At 41.2% G+C, this 20,963-nt stretch overlaps 1 protein-coding gene across 1 annotated transcript in view; it reads right to left on the minus strand.

The window, feature by feature from the left end:
* Positions 1–3,143: 3,143 nt before the first annotated feature.
* LOC306863841 (single-minded homolog 2-like) overlaps positions 3,144–20,963 on the minus strand; it is a gene marked incomplete at both ends in the record, with an annotated part of 30,296 nt that continues 12,476 nt past the window's right edge. The window contains 5 exons of the mRNA XM_079407383.1: positions 3,144–3,523; positions 4,223–4,662; positions 6,183–6,330; positions 7,297–7,403; positions 8,338–8,537. Coding sequence (XP_079263509.1) covers positions 3,144–3,523; positions 4,223–4,662; positions 6,183–6,330; positions 7,297–7,403; positions 8,338–8,537 — 1,275 coding nt within the window. The remainder of the gene's footprint in view (positions 3,524–4,222; positions 4,663–6,182; positions 6,331–7,296; positions 7,404–8,337; positions 8,538–20,963) is intronic.

Raw genomic sequence — 20,963 nt, forward strand, 5'->3', positions numbered from 1 at the left:
GTCCCCACAATACACAAAAACAAATGTGTGTCTGTCTGTGTGTGTGTGTGTGAGAGAGAAAGAGAGTGTGTGTGTGTGTGCGTGTGTGTGCGTGCATGTCTTTGTGTGTGTGTGTGTGTGTCTCTGTTTGACTGTGTGTGTGTGTCTCTGTTTGACTGTGTGTGTGTGTCTGTCTGTCTGTCTGTCTGACTGACTTTGTGTGTGTGTGTCTGTCTAACTGACTGTGTATGTGTGTGTGTGTGTGTGTCCGTCCTCGGTGAGCAGCAGTTCATCTGTCATCTGCACCTCGTGTTTCAGGCTCGTCTCTCGTCTTGATGAGGTGAAAATATTCCTCCGAGCTTCGCTAAACGGTCTGAGATCTTTCACCTCATTACAAACCCATTCATCGTCCCCCACTTCTTCACATTCGAGCCCATTCGGTTTTATTAAATCACTGATTCGGTTCTCCAGGTGGTCCGGTGCTCGGTGGGACACGTTCACCCATAAAAGCAGTTTTAAACTGATGACACTGAGTAAACGAGCGCACAACCTTTAGAAATCATTAAGCAAATAGCTCACCTCCGATCCATAAACGCCACATCCACAATATCCTGTTAAACAATTTCAGCTGGAGGTTCCCTGAAGGTCAAACCAAATCTAGCATCTCTAATACCGGCTGCATAATACCGGACTCCACTCTTCGGTCCCTGGAGACGCTGGCTCTTCTTCAAAATCATAAAAAGCCGCAGTCTTCATCAGCAAACAAACACAGCGAGTATTAACCCTCTGCAAGAGGAGTATTAGATCCTCACACACTTCATCAGTCCGAGCTTCTCTCAAGAACGGGAGATTAAAGTTCTTGCTCCAATAATAACTTTAATAACGGCCTGGAAAACAGGGAGAATCTGTATTTCTGTTCAATATTTTGTTGCTGAGAGTCACGACACAACACGCTCTCGTGAGTCATCTCATGTTTATTGATATTCTAATCAAACTAGTTGTTTTAGTAACATCCGCTGCATCTGTTAGATGCTTGGTTTGCACCATAAATAATGGAGCTGCACAATGGTCAAACAGTATAAATATGCCCATTATAGCAGCTTAATATGAAGAGAGTGACCGGTTAGAAACCTGCAGGATTGGTTGTTAAACAACAGAAAACTGGACCAGCACCCCATAAATTAATGTTTTTCCAAAAATGTTCATAGAAATCATTTCACAATCATTGTCCTGTTTCCTCCGTCTCTTTCCAGCTCAGTGTTCAGCAGTTCTTCATTTAAAGCTGAAGTTTGAGATGTCCTGTCCAGAAGAGTGAAAAACTGAACATTGATCAGTTTGTTTGAGTGACTTCGGACTCGACCAATCACAGAGTCTGGGGCAGGACTGTCTGTCTGACTGACCAATGGCAGATGTGGGTGATGTAAATCAGTTTAGTCGCATAGAATTACACACTTCTCCTTTAAAGGTGCAATAAGTAGGTGTGTTCGACTTGAAGCGGTGCTGCACAGAACGAAAAACACCAAAATACCGTGAGAGCGAATCGAAATCATATGGAGCAGTCTGCTCTCTAATTGCTTTTGTGGTCGGTCTGTGCAGTCAAACACAACTAGAGGTTTCTGAGAAAGCTGTTAATATTTGAAATCACTAAAACAAACACCCCTAACTTGATAGCTCCGTCCCCAAATTCACAAACACACTACACTGCTGCCAGGATTCTGACTAGAACCAGAACATCTGAGCATATCACACCAGTCCTCAGGTCCTTACACTGGCTTCCAGTTACATTTAGGATTGATTTTAAAGTACTTTTACTCGTTTATAAGTCACTCAATGGCCCAGGACCTAAATATATTGCTGATATGCTCACTGAATATAAACCGAACAGACCACTCAGATCATTAGGATCGAGTCAGTTAGAAATACCAAGGGTTCACACAAAACAAGGGGAGTCTGCTTTTAGCTATTATGCGGCCCGCAGCTGGAACCAGCTTCCAGAAGAGATCAGATGTGCTAAAACATTAGCCACATTTAAATCCAGACTCAAAACTCATCTGTTTAACTGCATTTGAATGAGCACTGTGCTATATGTCCGAACTGACTGCACTGTATTTTGTAATCATTTTCTATTCTTAACTCTTAATTCATTCAAAACATTTTAAAAGTTTTTAAATTCTTTGCTTTTTTTGTGATAATATGTATGATTATTTTAATTCCTTTTGTAAAGCACTTTGAATGACCATTGTGTATGAAATGTGCTATATAAATAAACCTGCCTTGCACCTCCCCCTTCATGAATGGACACTCCCCTTGCTGCTGATTGGCTGTGTGTGTGTGTGTGTGTGTGTGTGTGTGTGTGTGTGTGTGTGTGTTGGCACTCTGTCCGATCTACTTTTAACAGCCTTCCTCAGAAATCACTTACTGCACCTTTAAATTCTGATATTTTTACAGAAATCCTGCTGAAACATAGCTAAATTAGATTAAATATTTTAGTTTTGTAAATGTTGGTACAAAAGCATGTTTCAAAAACAATCTGTGGATGATTATGTCTTGCATATCTGAGTTTAGTCAACAATAACATCCAGCAAATATGTGTCCCTGCAGCACAGAAGCAGTCATCAGTAACACAGGTATATCTGTAGCAATAAACAACAATACATTGTATGGATCAAAATTATACATTTCTCTTTTATGCCAAAAATCATTAGGATATTAAGATCATGTTCCATGAAGATATTTGTAAATTTCCTACAGTAAATATATCAAAACTTCATTTTTGATTAGTAATATGCATTGCTAAGAACTTCATTTGAACAACTTTAAAGGAGATTTTCTCAATATTTAGATTTTTTTGATCCCTCAGATTCCAGATTTTCTAATAGTTGTATCTCAGCCAAATATTGTCCTATCATAACAAACCATACATCAATGGAAAGATTATTTATTCAGCTTTCAGATGATGTATAAATATCAATTTAAAAAAAACCAGCCCTTATGACTGGTTTTGTGGTCCAGGGTCACATACAAGGTTCGTCTGGAGGCCTGAATGACCGAAGGCGCTGTCTCCTCTGTACTCCAGACGTCATGGCTGTAGAATCCCGTGTCAAACAGATATTCCTGTGCATGTGAACAGATACTCTGTAGTTCTGCGTCAGAAGCGGAGCGGGTCACCTCTCGTTGCTGATGATGACAGAGGTGCTGATGTAATGAGGGACGCGGTGTGCGTCGCCAGCGGGGCTCTGGGTCCGGTGCACCTCCTCGGCCCGGTACCCGTCCGTTAAGTGGCTGAGAGCGTAGGGTCCTGATGGGACGTGTTTGGCCCAGACGTGGTGGAGGTTGAGAGCGACTCGGCTCTGGGCCACCAGGAGTCTCTTGTCCTCAGCATGGTTCTGCTCCGAGAGTCTGTGTCTCTGCGTCTGCTGGCCGAAGCCCTGGAGCGCCTGATGCTCTCTGCTGCTGCGGTTCTGACCCGGCTCCTCTTTACACGCCCCGCCGGGTCTGTAGCCCTGCAGCAGCTGGGCTGTGAATGCGCCGTCGCCCGCCGGACCTGACGGACAGAGATGTTGTGGTTAGACGTGCCGTCCAGTAATGCAGCTAATCAAACATTTACATTTATGCATTTGGCAGACGCTTTTATCCTTTGTCCATTTGGTGCACATTTGATCAGTTCTTGCTTTTTTTGGGGAATCGAACCCATGACCTTGCCACTGCAAGCGCTGCCCTGATTCTACTGTATCCATATCCTGCCACTACTGAATTGTCCCTAGCAATAAATTTGAGGAAAAACATTTAATAGATTTCACTACAATTTCAATCTTTGACATGGTCTTACTCAGTCAATATCAAAGATATCAAGGTTACATTTTCATAGAATGTTTTTTACCTTAACGAAGGGTGATTTTATGTAGAAAACAGTAAATCATAAAAAAAATTACTTTAGCTGGGTTTTCACAGCCAGGGTCACAAATATCTGCCAGTGGAGTCAGAAAAATCTACTTTTTCATTCCCCATTGACAGATATTAATTTTGTTACATTTCTCAGAAAACAAGACTGTTTACATGCATTACCAGTCTTGATTTAAGGATGTTTAGATGTTTGTACTGGAAAACAAGACTAAAATACTGAGGAAGAGTTTCATTTAGCATTTCATGCAACATTTAATGCCACGACTTTCTGAATTTAAGAGTTTCTGCTGTGATTTAAGAGCTGCCGAAGTGTCTGTGGTTCTGATGTGTGTGTGGTTACCTGAGTATGCGCAGCAGTGTGCAGGCGTCTGCAGGTGTGCCACAGCTTTATCTGCACCGCTGCAGCTCCAGGGTGTTTCTCTGCGGCCGGAGCGCATCTGTGTCTGCGCAGCTGGGTGTGCGTAGGACAGTGTGTAGGACGGCTCGGGGACGTGCGTCTGCTCCTGACAGGACGGCAAGCTGCAGGGACTCGACTTCCACGAGGGACACTCCGCTTCATCAGCACGCAGCGAGGTCTGGAAACCGTTCCCGGGTGAGTCTGTGAGCGCTCTTACCTGCAGATACGGGGACGCTTTGGGTTTGCTTTTGACTTTGACTGCTTTGGCTTTCAGCTGTTTGCGTGAGTCCTGAGGAGCTGCGAGACTCGAGGTCTTATAGGAGAGAGACGGTCTGGATCTGCTCTGGTCTTGAGAGAAATGCATCTCTTTATATTCCACATCCCTGCGGAGATACACAGCATTAGTGAACACAGGATATCTGAACAAGTCTTAATTCACCTGTCCGTAAATTAAGGTCTTAAATTCATAAAGTTGTGGTATTAAATGTTGCATGAACTGCTAAATCTCTAAATCGCTTCCTCAGTATTTGTCTTGTTTTCTAGTAAAATATCTAAATATCCATAAATCAAGATGTATTTACTGGAGATGCAAAATACTGGAGTCTTGTTTTCTGTGAAACTGGGTTTTTGATTAAAACAAACAAATATCGGTCAATGAGGAATGAAAACTAGTTTCCCTTTGAATTAAGTTGATTTTTCGGACTACATTGGCAGATATTTGTTCATTTGAGCTCACTTCATTTTGACCGTTTTTCATAAAACAAGACTTCTTATCTGCTGTCATGTTGCACCTCAGATCTTCATTTAAGGATGTTTAGATACTTGTTCTGGAAAACAAGACGAAGAAGATGATTTTCTTTTGTTTGCAGTGTGATCAGAAAATACAGTAAAAGTTATTTCCATATTCTAGCCATTGAGAGCAGAGATATTCAAGCCTTAAACTGTTTTTGTTCTTGTTGTAAAATGAAATAAGAATTAATGGAGATCAATTGGAAGTTGTATTTTCAATGTTTTATTTTGCTATTGAAACTCATTATGCTTTTGAGACCATATTGATGTGTTCTTTTCACTTTATATTCCTTAAATTTTCTTGACTTGGTCTTAAGCCCTAGACACACTGCATGATTTTAGCAAACCTGTAAGATAATAGCAGATCACACTGCGACATGGATCTAATAAACTTGACTACGACGTGTGTAAACTATACGATGATGACAGCTGTTGACTCGTACGCTACGACGCATGTTACTACAGAACAATATAACCTCATCAGCATGCGCTAGTGGTAAACAAAGAGCATAAATCACACTTTAGCAATTGTAGTTTTTATGTGTGCTGAAAAAAGTGGAAGCAGTGAAAGAGGAAGGGATAAGAGCTTGATGTAAGCAGTTTTATGTTTTAGCGCAACGTTACGTTGATGTTGATTTCATGTCGCAGTTTTATTCAAGTACTGCTCACTGCAGAGCCAAATGACCAGCTCCACCTCTGTGTGAAGTAATGGGTGGAGTTATGTTTAGTGATAGGGTAAGGGGTAGGGTTAGGGTGTGGTTAGGTGTCTATCTCCACCCATTACCTCCAGGGAGGGGGAGCTAGAGCTCCAGCTCCTCCCATTTGGCTCTGCAGCGATTGGTTGATCAGTAAGCGTGGATCGTAGCAGCAAACACACTGTGCGACGATCATGCTGTATAGTAGGCTATCTTTGGTCACAAGACTGTGACCTGTCTTTGAACCTCTCTCACTGTACGACATAAGAGCACTGATTAGGAGCCACGATTGTTTCACGATGCCAATCTTTCGCCTGGGACAACTGGAAATCGTGCAGTGTGTTTCGGGCTTCAAAGAGTGGTATATTTCCCTTCATGAATCTGGCAGACTGCGGTGATGGAGGTGGAAGGAGACTCACGTGAGGACGTAGTTGACGCTGACGATGCAGTGCGGCCGGGACGAGCGGCTGTTGTGAACGATGGTGGCACAGCTCTGCACCCAAACCCAGCCGCCGTGTTTGGCCAGCATCCGGTAGTACCTGGTGGTGACCTGCCCCTTAACCAGCACTGACACACACACACACACACACACACACACACACACAGCCAGACAGACAGACTGAATGACAGTGCTGAGGGTAATGCATTACAAGTTACGCATGTTACGTAATCAGATTACTTTGAGTAACTAGTAAAGTAATGCATTACTTTTTAATTTAGAAGAAATATCTGTTACTTTTTCCAATAAATAACACCAGTTCCTGTGTTTCTCATGCGTGGACTGACAGCTTTGTTGCCATGTTGAGAGAAATCAGGAGTAAGTTCTAGTAGTTCTAGACTAAATATCTACATGTATTTACTCATCTCACCTGCACTAAAACACATTCAGTGTTCCTCAAAATAAATACAACAGTGAAATACAAACTCAGAATATTATACAAACCTACATTAAATGTTAAAGACAAACATAATTTGTATTTAATCCCATTTTATTAACCAATGTCTTTGCTGCTGACCTTCGATGATCCAATTCAACCAAACTAAGCAAAAATGACACATTTGTGTTTGATTTTAGTTTTTGCTGAATAGTGTTGAACTTTCTTCTCCTGCGTCGTATTCTTCATGTGATTAGTTTGAGCGGCGTGCTCTACTGTACTCGAGGCTTGAGGCAGATTCATTTCACTTTTGGTGTGAAAGGGCTTTTACATTTGTACCAGAAGAACTTTTTTATATTAAAAACAAACAATCAAGCCCTGCCCAGATTTAAAAAGTAACTCAAAAGCAATGTAATGCATTACTTTCCATAAAAAGTAACTAAGTAATGTAATTAGTTAAATTTTTAGGGAGTAACGCAATATTCTAATGCATTACTTTTAAAAGTAACTTTCCCCAACACTGGTGACTCTGTAATCCAGCGGCTCTCAATCGTGTTCCTGGATCACACACACCTGACTCCGGTCGTTACACACTCCAGACCTGACGTGTGTGTCGGTGGAGCTGAGAACCGCTGATGAAGCGCATGCGGCGACTCACGTAAATGATGTGCGTATCGCAGGTGGAAGACGTCGCAGCCGTGGACGTGATGGTAGAGAGTCTTCTCAATCAAATCCTGCGGCTCGTAACCCGTTAACTCAGCCACCCTGACACAAACAAAACTGCATTTACCCTCCAGTAACACACATACTCAATCAGCAAGGTTTTCATTCACTGAAACGATCTTCTGAACCTCATTCTCAAGAGCACTTAACTACATCCCACTCAAAAAAACATCATCTGTGTTTTCATGTCCTGGTTTAGCTCATACTGATCTGGACAATGTTTGAAACTTTCTACTGCTAGCACTTCTCATGTTGCTTTGGACAGAAGCATCTGCTAAATGAATAAATGTAAATGTGTAACTCTGTTCATGAAAGAAGCTCCTTGTGTTCAGATCACCGCACACCTTGTTTTTAATGTCCGAGCAGGCACTATGAGCAGCGCTGTTCTTTGTGTTTATAGCATTGGCCATAACTGCTTAATGGTTAAAAATCACAGCTGAGATTTTTTTCTCGGTTCGTTCAGGACTGGAAATACTAGTAACTGTGGAAATGGAAGATCGACAGGGTTTCTGCAGGTCTTCAAAAGTCTTAATTCACAGAATTAAATCAGAACAGAATGTCTTTAATAGAGCTGTGGTATTAAATGTTGCATGAACTGCAAAAACAAATATCTCAGTATTTTTGTCTTGTACAGTACAAATCTCTAAACATCCTTAAATCAAGACCCATTCACTGCAGACGCAAAATTAAGATCTTTTTGAGAAATTAAACAAAATGAATTGTTTTTGATTAAATCAAGAACAAATATCTGAATTTGAATTTAAATGTAACGGAGATCTGTTGTAAGCTGTATTTTCAAACTAGACATTCGCATTAAGAGACCGTACTGATGTTGTTTGTTCTTTTCATTTTAGTCTTTAAATTTTCTTTACTTGCTCGGAAAAAGTCTTAAATTTGCCTTGAAGCCTGCAGAACCCCTGGTCACACTGAGCACATTGCATTGTGGGATACAGTAGTGTGTTGGAGTGAAGCGCACCTGCTGTCCAGGAAGATGAGTTTGAGGTCCAGACTGGCGCGGAACATGAACATGTTGCTGTGGAGTTTGATCTCAGTGACGCCGCTGGGAGGAAGAGACTGACCGATCGCCACCAGCCCCACGATCTGATAGCAGGACTCAAACGGAGACACGTCCATCAGCAGCTGACGCAGCTTCAGGTAACCGCTGCAGTGGATCACCTGCACACAGCACACGCTTCAGACTCGCCTCTGCCGCCTGGAGAGAGCTCCAGCCCAGAGAGAGAAAAATCTCTCAAAATATCCACGATCCAAACATCTGGACTGAACATTTCAGAAAACTCTATTCACACAATGAACCAGCCGTTACCCAAAAACATCTGACCTCCAAATTACATGACCTAGAATTCACCACAAAAGAGTAGCTAAACCATTTAGACAAACCCATAGCATTACATGAAATAATAGGCAAAATGAAATCCCTAAAAAAATAAAAAATCCTGTGCCTTGGATGGAATATCTAATGAGATGCTGAAACATAGCAGCTCCAAATTGAAAGATGCTATTCTGAAAATATTCAATCTCGTATTAAAATTGGGACACTTTCCTGAAATCTGGAAAGAAAACCTAATTACTCCAATTTTTAAACAAGATGAGAAATACGACCCAAACAATTATAGAGGCATCACAGTCAGCAGTTACCTCGGAAAACTATTCTGCTCTATTATTAATGACAGATTAGTTCAGTTCATTCAAGAGCACAATTCTAAACAACTGTCAGATTGGATTTATGCCAAAACAGAGAACATCAGATCACATTTACACACTCCATACATTCATACAGAAATACCTTCAGCAGACAAAACCAGGAAAAATATTTGGCTGCTTCATTGATTTCCAAAAAGCCTTTGATTCGGTATGGCACAATGGACTTTTCCTAAAACGTTTCCAAAGTGAAATAGGAGGAAGGACATATGATATCATAAAGTACATATACAAGGGAACAAATGCTGTGTCAAAATCATGACAGGCGGAATGATTATTTCAGTCAGACCAAAGGAGTCTGTCAAGGCTGCAGCCTCAGCTCGACTCGATTTAATATCTATATTCACGAACTGGCATCAGCACTTGATCAGTCCTCTTGTCTGGTCTGACCCTCGAGGGCAGAGAAATCAAATGCCTCCTGTATGCAGACGATCTTCTGCTGCTGTCGCCTCATGAAGAGGGGCTTCACCAAAGCCTCTCCATTTTGGAAAAGTACAGTAATGATTGGGCCTTACCGATAAACATGGAGAAGTCAAAAATCATGATCTTTCAGAAAAAGCCTCGTCTTGCTGACAAAAAATATGAGTTTACAATTGAAGGAACAATTATTAATCATGTCACCTGTTATAGAGTCAGACTGAGATCACACACACACACACACACACAGGGCTTTGCCCTTTTCGCCTTTTTTTTCCGTGATCTCGCTCAACTTTCAATGCAATAACATTATACCATACAGAACCGTTTGCCACTGAACCTGCTTTAATGACGACAGTGGGGCTTTGACAGCCTTAGTCAAACGGGTTGGCGCGTATGATCGGGTTGTTAGTTAGTACGCTATACGGAACCGTTTGCCACTGAACCTGCTTTAACGACGACAGTGGGGCTTCGACTGCCTTATTCAAACGGCTTTTCTTTTTTGTTATCAACATTTTTTTATTTTTCATACATAACACAACATAAAAAAAAAAAAAAACAATATATTAAGAAAATAATGAAATAAAACAACAGACACATACTCAACATCTCAAAGTCCAGTCAAAAGGAGGGAGAAAAGGAGGGACAGAAAAAAGAATCCCACAGAAGTCACTCCTCCATACAGTCACGTATTTCAGAGAGAAAGCACTGCCAAGCATCAATGGTAGAAGGCTTGGCTCCATTGATTCGTGCTGTTGTACATTCACAAAACACTATTTGCAAGACGCTATGGATCCAATATGTTTTCCCACACATATGCGGTGTAAACCAGTTCTGTATTATGGTCTTCTTCGCAGCTGTAAAACCAGCAAACAACATTCTCTTTTGCATCGAACTTATACAGAGACCAGAATCATCATTAAGAAGACACAAACTTGGGTTAACGGACCAATCAATTTTCAGTAAGGATGATAAAACCAGGTTTACATGTGTCCATAGACTGCTAGTGATAGGACATTCCCAAAACATATGCAGAAAAGTACCTGATGATGTAGTATTACATATATGGCAGTTGAAATTTGATTGTAGTTTCATTTTGAATCTTTTGTAAGGAGTTATGTATGCTCTATGAATGACTTTGAAGTGAATAAGACGATGCGCCAGATTTTTAGATGTTAAACTGAGATTAGACCACACCCTCTCCCAGTCGACAGATAAATTAAGGTCAGATAATTCCCTATTCCAAATAGTTTTAATAGAAAGAGGTTTTATAATGCAATCAAGAATCTTATTATATATTAAGGAAGCAGATGGCCGACCAGCAGATGGTGCAATCCAGTCCCGCATAGGATGAGAGGAAACGGGAGAAGACCAAGGAACGCCATACGCTTTGAGAGCGGAACGTAATTGAAGAAAGACAAAATATGCAGATGCTGGAAGACAAAATTTGGTTCTTAACGTCTGAAATGAACATAGGCCTTGGTTATCATATATATCACCGCACGTGTTTACACCTAAAGAAGACCAAGAGGGTTGGACAAATGGACGATTTCCGCATACAAAATTAAAATTGTGCCATAAAGGTGTACTATTACAAAATTTGAAGGGTCCTCCAATCCGACGTTCAACCGTTTTCCAGATTTTAATAGAATTGGCCACAACCGGACCAAATTTATAATTATCCCCTTTTTTCCCTGTGCCAGTAAATAAAATATCTTGGAGTCTATTTGGTTTGACCTTGTCAGCTTCAATCACTCTCCAAGAAACTGTAGATTGAGGATCAACCCAAGTATGAAGAGCCTTAAGCTGAAACGACCAATAATACAGTTCAAAGTTTGGTACAGCCAGTCCTCCTGCGCTATTAGGATGTTGTAATGTGGTAAGTTTAATTCTGGGGCATTTATCATTCCAGATAAATTTCGTAATTATGGAGTTAATCTCCTTAAAGTAACCTGGAGGGGGAGAAAGCGGTAGCATAGAGAAAAAAAAATTAAATCGAGGTAGCAAATTCATCTTAACAGTGGAGATTCTTCCTTGGAGGGAAACGTTAAGAATCTTCCATCTTTGAATGTCATTCTTGACCTTAACTAAAATATTATTAAAATTGTCCCTGGCAATCTTATGAATGTTTTTATATATGGTAACGCCCAGATAGGTGAAAGAGTCCTTAATAGGGATGAATGAGGGAATAGAAGAATTAACTTTAATATTGTTAATTGGCATTAAAGCAGATTTGCTCCAATTTATTTTATATCCTGATAAGCTACTAAAATGATCAAATTCCTTAATTATATTAGGGACTGAAACATCAAAGTGGTCTAAATATAGAATAATATCATCAGCATATAACGAAATACTATGATTATGATCATGAATCTTAATCGATACTTCAGACTTCCTGATGGCTTGTGCTAAGGGTTCAAGAGATAGACAAAACAATAAGGGGGAAAGCGGACAGCCCTGCCTCATTCCCCGCTGTAAAGGGAACGGGGGGAAATAACATTACCAGTTATGACTGATGCTGCAGGTGAGTGGTATAATGTCTTAATCATAGAAATGAAGTGTTCACCGAAGCCGAAACATTGCAAAACTGCCCACATATAATTCCACTCTAGCCTGTCAAAGGCTTTTTCTGCATCAAGTGAAAAGACTGCACAAGGGGTTGGGTGGGAGTCTGCAAAGTCAAGAATATGAAGAAGTCGACGCATATTATCAGATGCATTACGCCCCTTGATGAAACCAGTTTGGTCCTCCTTGATCAGACTATGAATTACCTTCTCCATACGGGAAGCAAAAACTTTAGCATAAATTTTTAGATCACATGAGATAAGCGAAATTGGTCTGTAGTTGCAACAATCTAATGGATCTTTCCCTTTTTTAAGAAGTAATGAAATCAGTGATGTTTTTTGATCTCTATGAAATACCCCATGTTCAATTGCAAAATTAAATGAATTAAGCATAAGTGTCCCTACCAAATCCCAAATTTCTAAATATAATTCCGGGGGGAGACCATCTAGGCCCGGCGATTTGCCCTTCTGAAGGCTTTTTAAAGAGACATGGAGTTCCTCCAAACTTAATGGGGCCTCCAAAGATTCTTTATCCATCTGTGAGATCCGAGGCAGTTCCAATTTATCTAAATACTGCTTACAGATTGATTCATCAAAATCTGTTTCGGCTTTATATAGATTTGTGTAGAAACCTTTAAATATTTCATTAATTGCCACAGGGTTTGTGGTGACCTGATCCTCCGATGATTTTATTGCGCTAATATATGCCTTAGACTCGCATTCTCTCAACCTAAGAGCCAATAAATGACTAGGTCTCTCCGATTCAAAATAATATTTTTGCCTAGTCCTATGTAAAATAAATTCCGCCTTTGATTGTGAAAGCAAATCATATTCTTCTTTTAAAGAGGACAGCTGTGTTGCTCAGTAAAATGTTGTTTTTGTAGGTTTTGTAATGATTGGATTTTATTTTCTAATTGTGTAAACTGGCGGGTTTTCGCTTTGGCAAGAGTAGAAGAGAAAGATATACAGAAACCTCGTATAGCGCACTTAGTCGTCTCCCACAGTTTTTGAGGATCCACACCAGAGGGCATATTAATTTCAAGAAACTCCTTAATATATTCTTTTAAAGAAGTAATGAAAGTCTGATTACTTAATAATGATATGTTAAAGCACCATCTAGGGGACTTGGCTTTAACATCGGAAAGAGGAACACTGCACAGCACAGCAGAATGATCAGATAATAAAATTGGTAATATAGAGATGGAGGAATCAGACGAAATTAAAGATGGGCTGAGAAATATGTAGTCTATCCTAGAGAAAGTCTTGTGTCTATTAGAGAAAAAAGTGAAGTCCTTAGATTTAGTATTCTGAATTCTCCAAAGATCGATTACGTTAAGCTCAGTGATAAATTTATTCAGTAATTTAGAGGATGGATTGGCTGTTGTATCAGATTGAGATTTATCTAAAGCAGGATTTATGACAGCATTAAAATCCCCACCCACCACTAGAGGGCAATCAATCTGCTCAAGCAGAGTTTTGGAGATCTGTGAAAGGAATGCACTGTCTGTCTCATTCGGACCATAAATAGAGACCAAGGCTAACCTATTATTATATATTTTGCATCGGATAAAAACAAATCTACCCTTCTCATCACTACCAAGGTGTTCAATTGTTAAATTTAACTTCCGGTTAACAAGAATAAGCACCCCCTTAGTTTTATTTTGAGCGCAGGAAAAAGCTGCTAATTTGTAATACTTATTCTGGAAACGTGCCACGTCGGCTTGCTTTAAATGTGTCTCTTGAATTAGGGCACAGGAAATAGATTTACGATGTAAATATTCTAACACACGAGTTCGTTTAACAGCAGAATTTAACCCATTCACATTTAGTGATAAAATATTTAGAGTATGCATTGAATATATAGCGTGTAAACGTTGACGTGTATTTTAGATACCAAACCTCCTAGATGAAAAATCCCTTTAGCAATAAGGTAAAATAAATTAAAGTATAAATGTCTGTTGTAAAAAGTAAAGACCACATAAAAACATGAACAACCGACAACCTTAAACAAGGAACAACTCAGACCGCACATTACCGAGAACATAGGTCTGACTGAGCAACAAAAAATAGTGATGGTTCGTGACCGATCCACTCCAACGCAGGACATGTCTCCCAAAAAGCTCGTACTGCCATAAAAAAATATTTTAAATTAAACCAACTCTCCATTAGTCCCCTCCAAAAAGAAAAAAGGGGTGTCAGTCTTGCCAGCAATGAGATCGTTGTACCGGATATATAGGAAACAATATCTCAGTAGTAGAGTGGAGAGAAGAAAAAAGCAAAAAACCAAATTTAGTCAGCGTCCATGTCCGTTCTGCCATCATCCGCTCCTAAGCCGCTGGGACCATGTTCATCCCGACCATCAAGCTCCTCCCGCCGGGCTGGAGAAACAGCGGCCGCCGTTCCCCCGCGCAGAGCCGCGGCATACGTCTTCTGCTGGGACAGGGAGCTAATAAAATCCTCCGCTTCCTGAGGGGAATCGAAGCTTTTCTGTTCCCCCTTGTGCCGTAGTTTGATTACGGCCGGATAGATGAGGAAGGGCTGGAGACCAAGCGCCGTCATCTTCTTCAAAACCGGACCAAATGCCTTTCTCCTGATCACTGTAGCTGGACTAAAGTCGGGAAAAAATAGCAGTGTGACATTGTTTTGTGCGCATTTCACCGGATAAGCCTTTCGAGCACCCTTCAGGATATCTGATCTGTCATGCCATCTCAGTACACGGAAGATGAGAGTGCGCGGCCGGTCGGAGCCCCTCCCTCCGTCATATACGCGATGTGCCCGGTCGATCTCAATGTCACGGCCCTTCAAGGAAGGAATCCACTTAGAAATATTATCTCTGAGGAAACCAGCCGCGTCGGATCCCTCAGCCCCCTCTGGCAGCCCCACCAGTCGTACGTTGTTCCTCCTGCACCTGTCCTCCATATCCGTCATCTTCTCGGTGAGTCGCTCCAGCTGATTTCTTAAGCCCGTGACTGTCCTCCTATCCTCACGTGCAGCTGCTTGAACAGAATCTACGCGGTCACGTGTCTGCTTCGCCGTGGTAGTTATGGTCTCAAACTCCTCTCTTAGCTCTTTAACAGACTTGTTGGTCGCTTGTATGTCTTCACGCAGTTCGCGTAATGCTGGAATCAGCACAGAGTCCATCGCCTCTCTTACTGCCAAATTCACAACCGAATTCAACGTGTTTTGTTGCTTTTTAAATGCTAGTTCGATGCGGCTAGCAATAGCCTCGTCGAGGTCTTCTCTGGAGATGGCGGAATCTCTGAATTTTTTCTTCATTGGCGATTGCTCAATCTCTCTTTTCCGATCCCCTTTGTCTGCCTTAGCACTCATGACAGGTCCAATGCAGAGTGGTTCAAATTTTACTGACAGGATTATACAAATTATGGCAAAGTGAGCAGAGCGAAAGATTCAAGCCTGCATCGCCGTCGAAGGGTCACGTGATCTCCCCTCAAACGGCTTTTCTATAACGTGTGAATATATCCACTATAGCGTTCTATAACAAATCCAATCAGAGCGCCTGTTTATCACTAGTTTTATTCTGATTCTCGAGTCTGCTATTAGCTTATAGCCCGTTAGCATCAGCAGCGTGTATGCCGCTAATCTCGCTTACATTGCAAATCCTCTATTCACACACATTACCATTGTTTCACTATTACTTGCTTAAATGGCGGATTTGTGTCTACCTTTGAGTGCAGGTGAGGACACGTTCGAGCTGCATTCGGTGCAGCTGGAGCTGGAAGCCGTGGAGAAGCAGGTCCGCGACCTGGTGGAGAAGCAGGCCCAGCTGAGACAGCGGAGAGCCGCGCTGGAAACATCCCGGGCTGACGCTCACAAATCCGGGGTAGGTATACAGCATGCTGCTAACACTCCCACCACCTCTACTCCGTGTGTTTCTCTGCACAGACCCTGTGCACCCAGGACTCGATCTTCCCAGATGTCCTTCACTCCGGCGCCGGGACACCACGGACCCTGGGTGCTGCAGCAGCGGAGGACGCGAGCCAGGCCTCGGGTGACGACTTCTCCCCCCCCCGTCTTCGAGATCTCCACAAGGAACCAATTCGCCCCCCTCCGCGAGACAGAACGTGACGTTGTGATCGTCGGAGACTCCATTGTCCGGCACGTCCGTGCTACGCTAGCTGAAGGTAAAGTACACGCTTCTAACATCCCCACCACCTCTACTCCGTGTGTTTCTCTGCACAGACCATGTGCACCCAGAACGCGATCTTCCCAGATGTCCTTCATCTCCACCCGGAACCGCTTCGCCCCCCTCCGCGAGACGGAACGCGATGCTGTGGTCGTGGGAAGCTCCATCGTCCGACACGTCCGTGCTACGTCAGCTGAAGGTAAAGTGCACACTCACTGTTTCCCCGGTGCACGTGTTCTCAATGTTTCTGCGCAGATACCTGCGATCCTGAATGGCAACGAGAACATCGGTGCTGTCGTGCTGCACGCGGGGGCCAACGACATCAAGCTGCGGCAGACGGAGACACTGAAGAGGGACTACAGGAGCCTGATCGAGACGGTACGCAGCACATCGCCCGCGGCGACGATCATCGTGTCAGGACCGCTTCCCACGTATCGACAAGGAAACGAAAGGTTCAGTAGACTGTTTGCTTTAAACGAATGGTTATCGTCATGGTGTAAAGAACAGAAACTGCTCTTTGTTAATAATTGGAATCTTTTCTGGGAGCGTCCTAGGCTTTTCCGTGCTGATGGCCTGCACCCCAGCAGAGTCGGAGCGGAACTCCTGTCGGACAACATCTCCAGGACGCTACGCTCCATCTGACTAGTAAGCCAATTCTCAAATAACTGCTATGATGACTTTTGTTCTACCTACTTAAAAGATAGAAGTACTTGCGCTGTCCAATCTATACAGACTGTGTCTGTTCCCCGAATAGTGAGGTCAAAATATAAATTTAATGCAGGATCTAGAAAAAATCTGATCGTGATTAAACCAGAAAAACGCAAAATAAATGAACAAAAACAATTTTTAAAACTTGGGCTCCTAAATATCAGATCACTCGCACCCAAAGCAGTTATTGTAAATGAAATGATCACAGATAATAATTTTGATGTACTCTGCCTGACTGAAACCTGGCTGAAACCAAATTAATATTTTGGTCTAAATGAGTCTACTCCACCAAGCTACTGTTATAAACATGAGCCCCGTCAGACTGGTCGTGGCGGCGGTGTGGCAACAATATATAGTGATATTCTCAATGTTACTCAGAAAACAGGATACAGGAGGTTTAACTCATTCAAAATACTTCTGCTTAATGTTACACTGTTAGATATGCAGAAGAAATCTCTCCTATCTCTTGCTCTGGCTACTGTGTATAGACCGCCAGGGCCATATACAGATTTCCTAAAAGAATTGGCAGATTTCCTCTCAGATCTACTAATTAATGTTGATAAACTGCTAATTGTCGGAGATTTTAACATTCACGTTGATAATACAAATGATGCGTTAGGACTTGCGTTTACTGACCTAATAAACTCTTTTGGAGTCAAGCAAAACGTCTCCGGGCCCACTCATCGTTTTAATCATACGCTAGATTTAATTATATCGCATGGACTTGATCTTACTGATATAGATATCGTACCTCAAAGTGACGATGTTACTGATCATTTCCTTGTATCGTGCATGCTGCGTATTACTGATATTAGTTATATGGCTCCGCGTTATCGTCCGGGCAGAACTATTGTTCCAGCCACCAAAGACAGATTCACAAATAACCTGCCTGATTTATCTCAACTGCTCTGTGTACCCATAAATACACATGAACTAGACGAAATAACTAGCAACATGGGCACTATCTTCTCTAATACATTAGAAGCTGTTGCCCCCCTCAAATTGAAAAAGGTTAGAGAAAAGCGTACTGCGCCATGGTACAACAGTTATACCCATTCTCTCAAGAAAGAAACTCGTAATCTTGAGCGCAAATGGAGAAAAACTAAATTAGAAGTTTTTAGAATTACGTGGAAAAACAGTATGTCCAGCTATAGACAGGCTCTAAAAGCTGCCAGGGCAGAGCATATCCACAAACTCATAGATAATAACCAAAACAATCCAAGGCTCTTATTTAGCACAGTAGCTAGACTAACAAATAAACACACGCCACCCGATCTAAATATTCCCTCACAGTTTAATAGTCATGACTTTATGAATTTCTTTACTGATAAAATAGATAACATCAGAAATACAATATCAAATGTAGATTCTACTGCGTCTAGTATTTCAGCTTCATTCATCGCACCCAAAGAAAAACTGCAGTGCTTTACAACTATAGGACAGGAAGAGCTAAATAAACTTATTAGTGCATCTAAACCAATGTAAGAATTACAGAACCTCAGACACTTTGAACTTCTGAGATGGACAACACACACACAGTGCATTAACATACAGACATCTGTCTCCACATCCCACTGAGAGAAAATGCGGGAAAACGCCTCTCTGAAATATGCATCAGCTCCTTTTCATCCCCTCTTCCCCTCACCCACCCTTCCTTTCACTCAACTCACTCAGAATGGTCAATAGTAGAATGTAATGTTTGCATTAATGCAAGTGTAATACAGATCCTAAGAGTTCAGAGATATTTTGCATACTGTAGAGGGCGGATCAGCACCTAGTGGTTTTCATGCAAATTACCTTCTGTCCCAAAAGGTGCTAACTCGACTTGATTAAATTGAAAATTACAATTGTTAGTTCCTGTCTCCAGTTTGGGGGATGTTTATTCTGGTCTGAAGTACTTAAGGAAATTTGGCAAAAGGATCAGGGCGATTTCTGTAGCCAGAAGCCCGTAGTGTGGTGTGTCTGAATACTCACACTATGTATTTCTATAAAGTCAGGTTTGCATTCTTTACTCATAGATTTATCTTTGAGAATTCTATGTTTTGTATTGATATGATTTGATCTCTTTGAATTGCTGTGGAATTGAGATAATACATACAGTATTTACCTGACTGAGAATAAATTGTTACATTTGACCTTATTCTGTTTTACTCTGTAATTATTGACTCTAGTAGATTACGTTGCATCCTTGTTAAAGACATGAGCAACCGAATGAACGAGTAAATATAAAGTCAAGAGTTAACTAGAATAATCAAATATCAGAAGAATACAAATTAGAAATAGACAAGCAATCAATTTGTATTTCAAGCTAAATACGAGGTCATAATAACATGGAGTCAGATTAAATAATAAAATGGAGTCAGATAAGAGTTTAACTTAAATTGAAGAACTTTGCACACCGGAAAGACCGAACATGCAGGAAACCTTCATCCACCATCGGAAACCTTCTTTGGGCCGGATGGGTGGACTTTACACCAACAACATGTTTATTAGATCCTGTACCCACTAAACTACTGAAAGAGTTGTTACCTGTAGCAGAAGAACCGCTTCTCAATATTATTAACTCATCGTTATCTTTAGGTCACGTCCCAAAACCATTCAAGCTGGCGGTTATTAAGCCTCTTATTAAGAAACCACAACTAGATTCTAATGAACTGGCAAATTACAGACCCATTTCAAATCTTCCGTTTACATCTAAAATTTTAGAAAAAGTTGTGTCTACTCAATTGTGCTCCTTCTTGCAAAAAAATGATCTCTATGAAGAATTTCAGTCAGGTTTCAGGCCCAATCATAGTACAGAAACAGCACTTGTTAAAATTACTAATGACTTGCTTCTTGCTTCAGATCAAGGCTGCGCCTCATTGCTAGTATTACTTGATCTTAGTGCTGCGTTTGACACTATAGACCATAATATACTCATAGATCGATTACAAAACTATACTGGTATTCAAGGACAGGCTTTAAGATGGTTTAGATCCTACCTGTCCGATCGCTACCACTTTGTTCATTTAAATGGGGAGTCATCTCAATTATCACCAGTAAAGTATGGAGTACCACAAGGATCTGTCCTAGGTCCTCTGCTATTTTCAATTTACATGTTGCCCCTTGGAAATATTATTAGAAAACACGGGATAAGTTTTCATTGCTATGCTGATGATACTCAGTTATATATCTCAACAAGACCAGATGAAACTTCTAAACTAAGCTAATAGATTGTGTAAAAAGTGTAAAAGATTGGATGATCAATAATTTCCTCCTATTAAATTCAGATAAGACAATATTACTTATTGGACCAAAAAACAGTACACAGAATCTCGTGGATTATAATTTGCAACTAGACGGATGCTCCGGAAAATCTGGGTGTTATTTTAGACAGCAACTTGTCCTTTGAAAATCATATTTCCCATGTTACAAAAACAGCATTCTTCCATCTCAGGAACATTGCTAAGCTTCGAAACATGCTACCTGTTTCTGATGCAGAAAAGCTAGTTCATGCATTCATGACCTCTAGACTGGACTATTGTAATGCACTGCTAGCTGGTTGTCCTGCATCTTCAATAAACAAGCTACAGATAGTCCAGAATGCAGCGGCTAGAGTTCTTACCAGATCAAGAAAATATGATCATATTACCCCAATTTTACAGTCTCTGCACTGGCTACCTATTCAGTTCCGTATCATTTACAAAATATTATTACTTGCCTATAAGGCCCTAAATGGTTTAGCACCTGCGTACCTAACTCGTCTTCTACCACGCTATAATCCAACCCGCTCCCTAAGGTCGCAAAACTCTGGACTTTTGGTAATACCTAGGATCGCAAAGTCCACTAAAGGAGGTAGAGCTTTTTCACATTTGGCTCCCAAACTCTGGAATAGCCTTCCTGATAACGTTCGGGGTTCAGACACACTCTGTTTAAATCTAGATTAAAGACACATCTCTTTAGCCAAGCATTCACATAATGCATCTTATAATCTTGTACTGCAGTTATATCTGATCAAATGTACATTATTATTATTCTTTAGCTTGGGTTGAAAAATGTATTTTTGCT

The sequence above is a fragment of the Barbus barbus genome (genome assembly GCF_936440315.1).
Source record: "Barbus barbus genome assembly, chromosome: 45".
Lineage (NCBI taxonomy): Eukaryota > Metazoa > Chordata > Actinopteri > Cypriniformes > Cyprinidae > Barbus > Barbus barbus.